At 56.3% G+C, this 13,276-nt stretch overlaps 5 protein-coding genes across 5 annotated transcripts; 3 read left to right on the top strand and 2 right to left on the bottom strand.

Annotated features, from left to right (window-relative positions):
- Positions 1-792: 792 nt before the first annotated feature.
- On the top strand, positions 793-2,122 carry CH63R_00728 (Dihydrouridine synthase; the record flags this gene model as incomplete). The annotated part of the gene is made up of 2 exons (XM_018295703.1): positions 793-961; positions 1,017-2,122. The coding sequence occupies 2 exons, from the start codon at positions 793-795 to the stop codon at positions 2,120-2,122; spliced, it is 1,275 nt and encodes a 424-aa protein (XP_018164065.1).
- Positions 2,123-2,424: 302 nt separating this feature from the next.
- On the bottom strand, positions 2,425-3,288 carry CH63R_00727 (Mitochondrial protein; the record flags this gene model as incomplete). Its single annotated transcript, XM_018295702.1, has 2 exons — positions 2,425-3,201; positions 3,262-3,288. 2 exons carry the CDS (start codon positions 3,286-3,288, stop codon positions 2,425-2,427), a joined length of 804 nt encoding a protein of 267 aa, XP_018164064.1.
- Positions 3,289-3,698: 410 nt separating this feature from the next.
- CH63R_00726 (Peptidase family M3) lies at positions 3,699-6,068 on the top strand (the record flags this gene model as incomplete). Its single annotated transcript, XM_018295701.1, has 1 exon — positions 3,699-6,068. One exon carries the CDS (start codon positions 3,699-3,701, stop codon positions 6,066-6,068), a length of 2,370 nt encoding a protein of 789 aa, XP_018164063.1.
- Positions 6,069-7,511: 1,443 nt separating this feature from the next.
- On the bottom strand, positions 7,512-8,762 carry CH63R_00725 (uncharacterized protein; the record flags this gene model as incomplete). The annotated part of the gene is made up of 1 exon (XM_018295700.1): positions 7,512-8,762. The coding sequence occupies one exon, from the start codon at positions 8,760-8,762 to the stop codon at positions 7,512-7,514; it is 1,251 nt and encodes a 416-aa protein (XP_018164062.1).
- Positions 8,763-9,347: 585 nt separating this feature from the next.
- Positions 9,348-10,921, top strand: CH63R_00724 (uncharacterized protein; the record flags this gene model as incomplete). Its single annotated transcript, XM_018295699.1, has 3 exons — positions 9,348-9,637; positions 9,861-10,027; positions 10,644-10,921. The coding sequence occupies 3 exons, from the start codon at positions 9,348-9,350 to the stop codon at positions 10,919-10,921; spliced, it is 735 nt and encodes a 244-aa protein (XP_018164061.1).
- Positions 10,922-13,276: the final 2,355 nt, after the last annotated feature.

Raw genomic sequence — 13,276 nt, 5'->3', positions numbered from 1 at the left:
TTCTCAGAGACGATAGCAGTCTATCACTGCGATCCTTAAGCACAGCACAGTCTTAAGGGGTTGATAAATAAGCCATGGCATCACACATCATCCCAGGCCTACCAAGCCTAGATGAAGATTGTCGCAGGACAATTATCGGTCAATTGGGCGATAGTTGCAGATGTACACTCCGCTGCTGGAGGTTTTTGCAGTACCAATTCGAAGATGGATATGGCACTGCTATCAAGAAGGGAGCCGGTATAATAATTACACCTGGCTCGGCATTGGGCATTATAGATCAATCGGAGTCCCGTCTGAATTTGGCAGGGCGTCCAAATGCTCCTTGAGAAATGCCTGGCCTTGATGGGGTTGCTGTGGCCATGTTCAGAAAAACCGGGGCGTTGGCTTTGGATGAGAGAAGCTAGATGTCGTACGCCGATGATGACAATCGCAGGGGATCATCATTCGCAGAGCCTTGTGTGTCTTCAAATTGTTGCCAGCCAATTCCGAGGAAGAAGCAACACAAGTAAGACGGCTCACTGATTGATGATCTATTATGTGGTGCTGCAAGACCACTCACTGTTAAAGGACCCGGTTGCACTCAGGAGTCAAAGCAGTGAGGTGGCAATCTACGTTAGGTGCATGGTCAGCGATTAGGGGAAACATATCTGATAACTACTTATCGATAAGACACCATGACTTTTCTCCATAATCTAGCCCGTCAGGGCATCGCCGAAGTGTCAACCGTCGGATTGCGCCGAAAACTCCTATTTGTTTCGCGGAAAGGCGTGGAGCTTGATTTATTTCCTTGTAATGTCATTTCGCACGCTGCTCAAAACTATGGGATCAGAACTCAAGAAAGTGCCCATTCCCCGTCGAGGGGTAGACTACAGGGGCAAGATCGTTCTTGCGCCGATGGTCCGTTCTGGCGAACTCCCTTCTCGCCTTTTGGCCCTGCACTATGGTGCAGACTTGGTATGGGGTAAGCCGCAAGACTCCTGGCGTAAATTCGAGCTCTTACTAAAAGTGTCTTCCAGGCCCCGAAACCGTCGACAAAGCCATGATCGGCACTACGCGCAGAGTGAACCCTGTTACGAAGACGATCGACTGGACCAAGATCCCCTCCTTCGGCCAAAAGAACCCCCCAAAGACCATACCCGAGGCCATGGTCTTCAGCACACACCCGGAGAAAGAAGCGGGAAAGCTGATCTTCCAGATCGGAACGGCCGATCCAGACCTGGCAGTCCAGGCGGCCAGACTGGTTGCAGCGGATGTGGCCGGCATCGACGTCAATGCCGGCTGCCCCAAACCCTTCAGCATTAGCGGCGGAATGGGCGCGGCTCTTCTGAAGACACCTGACAAGCTTTGCGCGATCTTGGAGGCTTTGGTCACGAACATCATGCCTGAATACGAAATTGGTATCAGCGTCAAGATTCGCCTCCTTGACACGCCGGAACAAACCGAGGCCCTCGTTAGGAAGCTCTGCGCCACTGGTATCACCGGCCTCACCATCCACTGCCGGACGACTCCTATGAGACCTAGAGAGCGGGCGATTCGAGAGCAGCTCCGCATGGTCGCGGAAGTCTGCCACGAAGCTGGCGTTGCCTGTATCATGAACGGCGATGTCGAGAGCCGAGATCACGCAGTAGACCTGATCAAGGAATACGGTGTAGATGGCGCCATGATTGCGACGGCTGCGGAGGCAAACTCAAGTTGCTTCAGGTCGAACACCGACGGAGGGATGGCACCCTGGGAGGAGATTGCGGCGACTTACGTCAAGTACGCACTGGAAGTCGACAACAAGTTCGGCAACACCAAGTACCTGCTGTGCCAGATCGTGCCAGGTAAAAGCTCAATGTACCAGCAAATGAGCAAGTGCAAGAGCTACACACAGATATGTCGCGTGCTCGGGCTCGAGGATCTGACCGAGCTCGCTCAACAGACAGACCTCAATAAAGGAGTCGACCCGGAAAATGGGCCAAGCAAGGGCGGCAAGAAGGCCAACCCAAGCGCCATGGCAGCCGGTGGCAAGATGGCCGAGAGCCGGGCAACCAGGACCCCTCGCAACATGTCTCAACGGGGCGTCAACGCTCCTTCGGGGGCCCAATCAGTTCAGTCGACTGCTGCCGCTCTTCAGACATGAATTAGTGGTACTCGGTACTTCACCATGAGGGCGGTTTGCATACATGGGCGTTCAGGTGGGTTGGAACAAAGCATAGCGACACTTTGGCCCGTTTTGGCGGGCAAGCCGAAGAAATATAGAAACATGGAATAATAGAACTTTACCACATAGCTCTCACTCACACAGATAGCAAATGGCACCGAGACTGAGAGCGACGCAGCTCGAAAGATGACACCGGCCACAAGCTGATGAAATGTGTGAATTACAAAGGAACCGTGCGCAGCGACTCTATTCGCTTCTATGATACAGTCCCACCCGTTCTTTTATTTGCCCTTCTTCACCCAGTCCTCGACGGTTTCCCGGGCGTCCGTGACCTTCTCGTCGACATATCGTACACCAATCTCGCTGTGGAGCCTCGCCATCCGCAAGCTGTTCTCGATGCTATCGCGGAGCTTGAGGTGGCCCTGGGCGACGACGGGGAAGCGCTGCTCATACTTCCACGCGAGGTTGGAGACGTTGCCCATGGTGATGGGCAGAACGGTCCAGCCGGCGGTGATGCCGAGGGCCAGGGGAGCGGTGGCACGCAGGATGATGCTGCGGTTGCGCGTGACGATGCTGCCGGCCATGGCGGCGACTAGAACGTAGATGGCGCCGGGCATCAGCTTCTCGCCGCTCTCGCGGGGAGGCGCAAGGGACGCGATGGTGCTGGTGAAGGACTGCTCAAGGTTGAAGGCCTTGTCCATCGTCTGGTTGACGGCATCCTCAGCGCCGACGGCGTATTGGTAGAGGGCCAGACGCGCCTTTCCGATCTGGACGGCGAGACGGTCGGTGGGCGTAGGTCCTCGGGTCTTGGGTTCTTCGGCCGGAGGAGGCTGCTCGGCCCGGGGGATCGGAGGAGGAAGGGTTCCGCTCGTCGCGGGGAGCTCCAAGTCGTCGTAGATGGGCTTCTTGGGCTGCGTCGAGGTCAATACGCGGGATATCCCAATGTTCTCCGCCGACTCCGTACGTACCTGGCTGCTCTCGGGAGCTTCAGCGTGGGCAGTTCGGGGGGCCAGGGCGAATCCTCCCAGCATAACCGTCGCTGCCAACGGCGCGGCGCGCTGTCGGTTTCATGTCAGCAATCGAAGGATACCAGGGAAGAAACGGCAAGAGTCATTTACCCGTTGTAGCAACACTCTAGCAGCCATGGTCCGCTCAATTGGTCGATTGAGGGAATTGGGGTCTTGGTCTCGCGAGAATTATTTGGATGTCATGGAATGATGCACAACCAACTTGCAAGTAGCCAGTGCTAGGCCCACGCTGCGGCTAATTCCGGAGCTCGGGAATTCGATTATGCACCAGCACATCCTGCGCACCCTTGCACAAAAAAAGGGCTCCATTCCTCCCCCGAGTCCGGATGACATCCCGGCTACGCATTGGTTAGGTATCTCATTCCCAGTGCGATTATTTCTCTCTATACTTTTCTCCAGCTACAGCACTGGGTCATTTCTCCCATCACTCTCACTTTTCTTCCCCCTTATTCTTCCTTTGCTGCTTGTTTTACTAGATTCTTGACCATACCTGCAGTGATGGTCGGCACATTGGCAGAGTTCTCGTAATGTTCAAATCTCCAAGCCGCGGCCTCTGGGTCTGCACCCAATGCGTTCGGCAAGCTTCCCGAGGCCAGCAGCGCCGATGGATGGCTGCCGTGTCCGGCGCCGCCCCTCCGAGCATCACCGCCGACCACTCACCTCCGGGTAGAAACACTGACGATGGCATTCTGCGCGAGCTGTTCGACTCTCCCGATCGGGCCGCAAAGGCATTTAAGGCGGCTGGGCCCAGCGTCGGCCTTTTCAAGAACCGTTACCTCACGAGTCCGAATGGCTTTTACGTTTTCGCCCGCAGGAGCTTGGAGAAGGCGCAGAAGATTGTACATCGCGTGCTTCATGCGTCAAGTGTATCCGAATACCAATCCGTCGTCAAGGACCTGGACCGCCTCAGCGACCTCCTCTGCCGAGTCCTCGATCTCTCCGATTTTGTCAGAATGACGCACCCAGACCCTCGATTCCAACAAGCAGCTGCTGGGGCTTGGTCTATGGTTTACCAGTATATGAACCAGCTGAATACCATGACCGGGCTGAGCGACCAGCTGGTGAAGGCAATGGGACAGCCCGAAGTTGTCGCGGCATGGTCGGAAGAGGAGAGGACTGTTGCGGAGATTCTCAAGCTGGACTTTACCAAGTCGGCCGTCGACCTGCCGCAACAGGAGCGAGATCGTTTCGTCGACCTTTCGCAGCAGATCAGCGAGGTTGGGTCCATGTTCGTTTCGGACATGGCGCCTGCGAAAAGGGAGGTCGTCCTTCCATCTTCGAGCTTCTACGGGCTGTATCCCGGCATTGCTCGTGCGCTTACCATGAGAGGCAAGTTGCGCCTCCCGACCACCGGTCCTGAAGCTCAGGCCGCGCTCCGAAGCGTCAAGGACGAAGGAACGCGGAAGGAGGTGTACATGGCGATGCGCACTGCCTCGAAGCAGACAGTCCATCTGCTGGAGACGATGCTCAAGCTCCGATCCGAGCTGGCAAATCTCGCGGGTTTCTCGAGCTATGCCCATCTCTCTTTGAAAGACAGAATGATGGCAAAGTCCCCTGGTGCCGTGATGCAATTCCTACAGGCGCTGCAAAAGCACAATACCCCTATCGTCCAGCAGGAAATGGCGGACCTCCTAAGGTTGAAGCAGACTCAACTTGACGCGACTGCTACTCAAGTTCATCCCTGGGATAAGGATTTTCTGATGGATGGCGTTCGGTCCGGAATGAGGCTTCCGGTCCGTCATCCCGACCATCTCCCTTCTTTCTTCTCGATCGGGACCGTCATGCAGGGCATGTCGAGGCTATTCACCCGGCTCTACGGCATCCAGTTCAGGCCTAGAGAGTCCCAACCGGGCGAGACTTGGCACGAGGACGTGCGACGACTGGATGTCGTCACGGATACTGGCGAGTTGATTGCCGTCCTGTACTGCGACCTGTTTTTCAGGGAGGACAAGTCGCCAAACCCTGCCCATTTCACAGTGCGCTGCTCTCGGGCTATCGCTTCGTACGAAGTGCAGGAGGCCGCGGAGGACATTCACAATGCCACTTCCGACATGCCCAAGTTCGAGAGACCCGAGCAAGCTGCCAACGATGGTATGGAGAGCTTGCTGCAGGATGGCGTCCTGATGCAGCTGCCCACCATCGCACTTGTTTGTGACTTCCCAAAGCACGATGCCGGCAGTTCTGCGCCGGCGCTTCTCTCATACTACCAGGTCGAGACCCTCTTCCACGAGATGGGACATGCTATCCACTCGATCTTGGCCCGCACCAAGCTCCAGAACGTGTCGGGCACGAGATGCGCGACCGACTTCGCCGAGCTCCCTTCGACGCTGATGGAGCACTTCGCCGCCGACCCGTCGGTACTGGCACTCTTCGCAAGACACTGGAAGACGGACGAACCCCTACCGTACCAGATGGTCGCCGAGCGGATCCGTCTGGCGAAGCGTTTCGAGGGCATTGACACGGAGAACCAGATCCTTCTTTCCCTTCTCGATCAGTCATACCACAATCCCGAGGTCGCCGACCCGACGTTCAACTCGACTCAGGTCTACCACAACCTGCAGAGGCAGTACTCCCAGGGCGGCGCCGACCCTCCCAGCACGTGCTGGCAGGGGTTCTTCGGCCACCTGCATGGGTACGGCAGCACCTACTACAGCTACGTCTTCGACCGCGTCCTGGCCGAGCGGGTCTGGCGCGTGGTGTTCCGCGCCGGTGCGGACGGCAAGGCGCTCGACCGGGCCAACGGCGAGCGGCTTAAGGAGAACCTCCTGAAGTGGGGCGGCAGCCGCGACCCGTGGCAGTGTCTGGCGGACACCCTCCAGGATGACCGTCTTGCCAGGGGCGACGACAAGGCGATGGCGCTGGTTGGCAGTTGGGGTATCAAGGACGACCATGCCTGACCGACGCAGATACGCCGGTGTATATTATATGTATCGCAATCCCCGCATCGTCATGCGACTCTGAAAATATAGAATAAATAGATCATGTAAAAACAGTTTGTTTGGTTAGATTAGCCTTGGCCCGTTCGTGTGGCGTTGCGTTCGCCTTCGCCGTTCTTCGTCAGACGTTGTATGTTTCGCCTAGCCGGTGTTCTTCCGCCTCACTCTGTGTCCTTTTGAACAAGTCGGTTCGATGTTCAAAGCGTACGATGAAAGTAGACTACGATAGCCGGCATCGGCTGTGTCCGTCGGGGGTCGAGGACGATGTGGACAAAGACCCGCTTGTCTTTTGACACAAACCAGGCTATTTTCTTCTGGCTGGTCCTGGGATCCCTCCAGACTGACAGCTTTCCCACCTAGGCATGATACATATCTATTCCCCCTAGACTCTGGTCTTCCCACAACAACAGCCCCCTCTTGCCCTGCCTTGCCCTCCTCCATCCCATCGTCCAGTACACCCATGTCTCGCTCACCCCAGGCGGCTGCAACCCCTTCTTGTTGACTCTTTGCCTCCATCATCAGCTTTCCCTCAAGGTATGGTCACATAGGGATGCCTGGAATGTGGTAATTGATCTGTGAGAGATACTGGTATAATCATTCAGGTCATACTTCAAGTTCGTATACATTGGGATCAGGTTCCTCAGCTGAATTCTTGACGAAGTTACTTTTCATGGCCTGCTATAGAACTGGCCACTGCGGTGTTTAAGTAGATAGTGTGTGTGTGTGTGATGCTGCACGAGAGATGCGACGAGTATGGAATGAAAAGGACATTGGGTTCCTCCTCCCTACACCACCCCCAAACGACGTCGCACTCGGCACCGGCAACAGAACCCCGCTCTCCATTAACAGAAACCGTCAAGCGAGTCCCATGATGACATGGAGCCCGGGAAGCGCAAGAGAGATGGTGTGGGTTTTGAGGTATCCGTTATAAGGCAAGTTCTTCCCTCTCGCTTATTATTGTAAGATAGGTAGGAAAGGAGCGTGACTCCAAATCTCCAATACAGCCTGTTCTCCACATGTCACATACTCGCCAAGGAAAGAAGACGCAGAAGAATCATGTAAGCAACGCGTACTGCGTGTTATTTTCTCCAGTGTCGAGTCCCCAAGCTTGAATGCAGGCTCGGTGCCGAAGAAGTAAAACGACCGTGGGTATAATCGAAAGCACATAAACGCCCCGTTGCCCTAAGATGTACCAGAGCCCCCCCCTCCTAGAGCAAAAACCTCCCTTCCTATCTAAAACTAAAGCGAACTTCTTGAAATTTCTCCCCCTATGTCCATGCCCAGCATGTATCTCCACCGGTGTAGAATCGAAGACCAAATGTACTTTACCATCATTACAAAACACGATATCGTGGAACACCCTCTCCTCCCGTCAAGCCCAAAAGAGAAGTTGTTGTTGGACAACTATCGGTTAGACGGCATTTGCGGCGTCTGCGGCACATATGGCTTCCCCCTCCTAACCTCACCGAGCTCCGCCTCCTCCATCATGTCCGTGAAAGTGGTCATCCTCTTCGCCCCGGGCCTGTTGCCGCCGACAGTCCGCGGATCTGCGAACACGTTGATGCTCTCACTGCTCGGCTCGCGCTGGATATACCCCGGCTTCGGCGGTAAGAGTGGGCTCGGAACCTTGGAAGGATGGTGCCGCCGCGACCCGGAGTTGGGACGCATGCCGCGGATGGGCGGGACGGGAACGCCTCGCTCGGGCGTTGTGGTGTTGGGCGGCGTCCGCAGGGTGGAGTCGCTGCGGGCGAGGCCGATGGGGTGGTGCGCCAGTGTCGTTGCCGTCGACGATAGACGGGTGTGGTAACCGTACCCGTTCCCGCCGGCCCCGCGAGGCGTCGGGGACGTGGCGGAGCTGCGGGAGTTGACCGTCGACGGCGTCTTGAGGATGAAGTCGGTCCGGACGGTAGAGTCGGACATGGGGATGGGCTCGGAGATGATGTTGCCAAAGGACGACGTCGACGTCGAGGGCCGCGGAGCCCCGCTGCGCTTCTTCTCGGTCTGGAGCGGGGCATTGCGGCGGCGGCGGCGGCGGGCAAGGAAGAGCAGGAGGGCAACGCCAAGGCCGACACCGACCAGCACGCCGCAGAGAACGCCGATAACGATGGCGGTTGGGAAACTGTTGTCGTTCTTGTTATCGCCGCTGGGAGCTGCGCTGGCAGCGATGGTGGTGGGGATGACGGTCGGGGCGGTGCCGGTGGACGTCGGGCCGGGGGTGGAGGTGACCACGACCTCAGGCTCCTTGGTCTGGTCTGATTCCATCACACACTGCTGAAAGCTATTGCAGGTGTATCCGAAGGGGCAGCACTTGTTTTCGCCGCAAGTGCCGAGCTTGGCCTTGAGCGCCGTGGTCTTGATCTGCGCATCGGGGTGTGCCGCGGGGTCCTGCAGGTTGACGTTGCAGGTGATGGGGGATATCCTGTCACAACTGCTTCCCTCCGGACAGCACAGTACAGTGGTGTTTCCAGCCAGAGTGATGCATTTAGTGCCTGTCCCGCAGCAAAAGTTGTTGGGGAGGCCGTTGCCGCAGGCGGAGAAGCCGTCGACAGCGCATGAATCCTGTCGCCCGAAGACTGACGGGATGGAGGCGGCGTGGGCGTAGGCGAAGAGGATCGAGAGCACTGTGGCTCGTGTGCATTTTCGTAACCTCGCCATGGTCGAGCTCGATGTGATGTACAGCGATTACATTCGTCTTTCAGCTATGCGTTCCTCGCTGGCGTTGCAGCGCTCGCGCGGAATACGGGCGCGTGTGGAAAGGCGTGTAAGTCGGAAAGTCAGGTAACGGGTTGTGTCAACCGGGGAGTATGACAAAAGGGAGTCAAGAGACACCGAGACGCTTCTCGGGTAGGGCATACAAAGAGGTAGAAATATGTCGAGGTTTGAAGATGTTTCGTGAGAGGGTAGTCACGAACACACAATGAACTCGTCGCTATTCGAAGACAAGAGTTTATGAGACAAAAGACGGCCACTCAGTTGTTCTTTGGGTAGTCGGGAGGCGGCACAAAAGAAACAATGGCACGACAAACGGGCAACAATGACCTCAGTAAGAAGACGTCAGGAGAGAATATCAGAAAGGAGGAGAAGGGAACAGTCAGACGATGGTGGCCCGAAAGATGACGATTTAGTTTCCACTGGGCATCGAGGAAAAAACTCACCTAAACCCAATCTTCCTCGACCTGGGCTTGACATTGTGGTAAGGCGGCAAGGGCCGTCCTGTCTGACCCCTACCTCTGCCACTCGATGGAGGACTCCTACGGCGGAACGAAAAACAAAACTCGAAAAAACCACGGGCCCGATGCTCATTCTCCTGCGCGGCTCGAAACGGACGGGCTTCACCAATGCCCAAGGAAAGGTGCCACCCGATCGACCTTGCCTCTGGAGGTCGGCCTTATGGTGGCCAACCAAGCGGCCGCTGGGCGGCATCGCGGCGACTTGCAAGAGGTCCGCTTGCAAGGCGTGTCCCATGCTGGCGCGACTGGATCGCAAGGCATTGCCACTCGTTCGCCCGTCCGTCTGGCCGGGGTCGGGTTGTGGGTAGAGAGAAATGGCGGAGCGATGGTGTTGCGCAGGCCATACATCGTCAGTGTCACAATATCGAAGCAGACGACACCAAGCCTTCAGCACGAGAGAGGACCGATAGGGCGTCAAGGGCGCGGTGTTCTGACCTCCAGCCATGGGACAACCCCCGGAATCATTGGCGTGCAGAGAGAAAAGGAAACGGGCGGCACGACATTAGGCCTGGTCTTGAGGCAGTGCTGGTCTGGGTGGTCGCTGGGCCGGTGACAACGAGAGGCTGTCGATGAAGGACGAGTCGCCTCCTTTGCTGGTGGAGCTGTTGCCGGCTTCTTTGCTGCTCTTGCCGCCCAATGGCCGCAGCCTTTCCGTTTGGCGAGGGGCGAGTCGTGAGCAAGAAGAGGTCGGTAAGTCGCAGTGAAAGAAGTCAGGAACAGAAAAGCCAGGCAGGGGCCGAAGGAGTCATCAAGTGCCAGAAAGTGACCGCGCAACCGAAACGCGCGCGTATGATTCGCTGGTGGCGTCGAGGCCCCAAATTTAGGCATGGCCCCTGCATTGACCCCGGCGCTCCACTCTTGATCACTTTCTTTTTAGCGTCCGCTCTCGCATCTCTTTTCGCTGTTCAGCAGGGGCCCAGGTATTACTCTGTTTTCTTAGGCGCCTTTAGCCTCTCTTACATATTACTGCGTTCCTTAACACCACAGAAACCACATGCTGTTTTCAATGCCAGGCATAGCACTTGTACTGTGCTTTCTACTCTTCTTTGTTCTTGTATTGTGTACTTGTGCGATCTCAAGATGGACCGCCTTGGTCACGTACCTTATTCTTTAGCCGCTCTTCATAGTTCAAACATTGTTCGATCTTCGGAGAAGAGAGCGGTGCGGCCAACACCAAAAGAACCCTCGTGACGTTGGATGAAGAAACTGGGCCTCCGACCCATAAACAACGTACAGATACTCATTCCCAAAGACCAAGCCACACGTGACGTACGCCATCGTTCCAGCCACTCCTGCGCCTGTCCAGTGCCGCTGGCTCCCGATCACAAGACCGCCTTGCGAAAGCCTCCTCTTGACCGATCGGCAACCGGGCAGACGACAAACATCCTCCATCCTCCACTCAAGAGCCGTCTTCTTTCCATCCTCCCAGAAGAAAAGACACCGATCCACTCCCTATCCGCGAGCCAAACAAGGCCTCGAAACATCTGCGGCAGCAGCCTCATCATCATCATCATCATCATCATCACCATCATCAATGTCGTCGTAGTCGTCGTCGTCGCCAGTCTCGCCTTATCTTCACAATAGGAGGAGGCCTCGGAGGGGGGCGTGTCCATACCCAAACCATCCCGTGCCCCGTCCATAACTCGTTGTCGCCGTCGGTGAGCGTGTGTAAGTCGGACCCTCATTCCACACGGTCGAGGATCCACCAAGGCGGTCCCATCCCGACCCGAAGGCGTTGTCTCCATGATCTACGAGCAGAAAACCCGCCTTGCTCTGCTCCTGGTCTCCTGCCCATGTCATGCCTTTTTCGCCATCGCCCCTCTCTGAGAACCCAACGTCGCCAATGTTGCCGACATCGTCGATTTTACAGCACACCCCTCCCACGCGACGGCACGGCATTCGCCAAACTCTTTGGAAATGCACCTCCGATCCCGTGGCCTCCTCCGTGGCAGGCCCCCCCAGCATCCGTGAAAAAGAGAAGCCGCGAAGAGGCCGGCCCAATTCGTCAATGTCGGCCCAGGAAAGACAAATCGCACCCGCAGCCGGGACATCACGTGGATCCCGTCGCTCTATCTCGCATCGCCTCTCCCATTTCCCTGTTTTCCTACCACGCTACCGAGTACTACACCCCTCCCCTACTAAAAGACAGAAATCTTGGCCCCGATACTCCGTGCCTAAGAGACCCCGTTTTCCCGCCCTGCTGCCAATTCACGATGATTCACGCGCGCGCGACGTGCGTCGTGACTCGAAAACGGCGGTGAACGGTCCCTTTTGTGCACGATTGCGGGGGTTACGGGTCACGGATTGGTGGCGTTTGACAAACGTCGATGCCTTTCCGTCATTTGAGACCAACCCTTCGTCCGAGGGTAGTGTTCCTCCTCCCCTGCCTCCCCCATCTGTACAGGAATGTCCGCACAAATCACAGAATTCCCCAGCATAATGCATGAGGGGGTGTGATCTGAGCAATCGAGACGACGAACGGGGAAGCGAGGGAGAAGGAGAAGAAGCTCAAACTTTTCCCCCCCCCCCTCCTAAAAGGGAATTCCTCACAGTTAACTCGATACTGTGGTATCATCCCTGCCTGCCTAACCAACTAACTCTATCTTTCTCTCTCTCTGTCTCTACACACACTCCCAGAGAGATGATGCGATGTCCAGCTGACCTCTTTCTTCTCGTCTTTCCCATACCAACGCCAATCGACACCGTAGATGTTCGTGACTGTGCGGATGGACTCCGCTCCCAGTGGCTCGCGTTCGCCCATCCCGCCACCCGTCACTCACTGAGTCAACCACAGCCAGTCCCCACCTCTCAGCGAATTCGCTATGGGGAGCGACCTCTTCCTAACCAGGCACCTATCTGACACCAGCTAGGTAACTGCGGCCTCCTTTGTCGTGCTACCTCACACCCTCCCTCCACCTCCCCCTCCCGCAACGGCTTGCTTGCGACAGAGCCCCTCAGCCACACAGCCACCCACCGAATCTAAGTAGTATTATACGTAGTTCCCGCAGGTACGCCAATCTCACAATCGCACCTCGGAAGCCGGACGAGTCAGAGAGACGAAAAGAGAGAGAGAGAGGGAGATTTGCTTGTGAAAGCGATATTGCCTATGAACTCAATGTTGCTCGCAAGGGGCACCACCCGCTTCCCGACTTCTGCACTCGTGCCACCCCTCACCGGCCGCCTGCATGATGTCCTTTCTCCTCACTCATTCAATCGTTCGGGTGGGAAGCATTCCCGAGTCTCCTTCGTCGTCGTTGTCGGGTGCAACTGGGTGGCTCTCTCTCCTCCAGCCCCGAAAACCCCAAGCTCCCTCGTTTTGCTGACCTCCATCATGTACGCTCCCATCTCACTCACCACCCCCTCTTCCCGTCTTCTGCGAGTAAGCTTCGGCCCAGGTGCCTCCAAAAGGGAAGGTGAGGCGGGGTTGATCGCAGTAAGCTGATGATAGACCCCTGACATGGACCGGGCCCAGACTGATTGAGTCCGGTCGACGAGCTGGACTGGGTATGTGAGTGTGAGAGAGAACTATTTACTGCCCTCACTCGGTCGGTCACCTAGTCAAGTCATTGGGGCGTATATCAGAAATGGTGTGAAATGATTCCAAGTCTTCTGCTTTTTGAAATGGTTGGGTATAACTTGGTATTACATGAATCCCAATCCTGCTCGATCCAGCCAATGCTCCGTGGAGCAAGGCTACCGATCGAGTCCCCCTTGTGTGTGTGAAGTCAACAGGGAAGCTAGCCCGTCGTAGCTCCCAGAGCCCGTCTCATCCGATCCAGTCCAGATGCACCGAAACGCTAGTCCCATATCCCAACCAGTAAACGCCGATGAAGCCCGTTTCCCATGCTCATGATGCGGTATACCCAAAGAGAAGAAAAACAAAGAGATCAGACGAAAACATGGAGAGAGGAAAAGTGTGTTTCGTCTGATCCGGAGAGA

The sequence above is a fragment of the Colletotrichum higginsianum genome, chromosome 1, assembly GCF_001672515.1.
Source record: "Colletotrichum higginsianum IMI 349063 chromosome 1, whole genome shotgun sequence".
Lineage (NCBI taxonomy): Eukaryota > Fungi > Ascomycota > Sordariomycetes > Glomerellales > Glomerellaceae > Colletotrichum > Colletotrichum higginsianum.
Note: the sequence above shows the minus strand (reverse complement) of the source record. Positions and strands in the feature narration are given on the sequence as shown.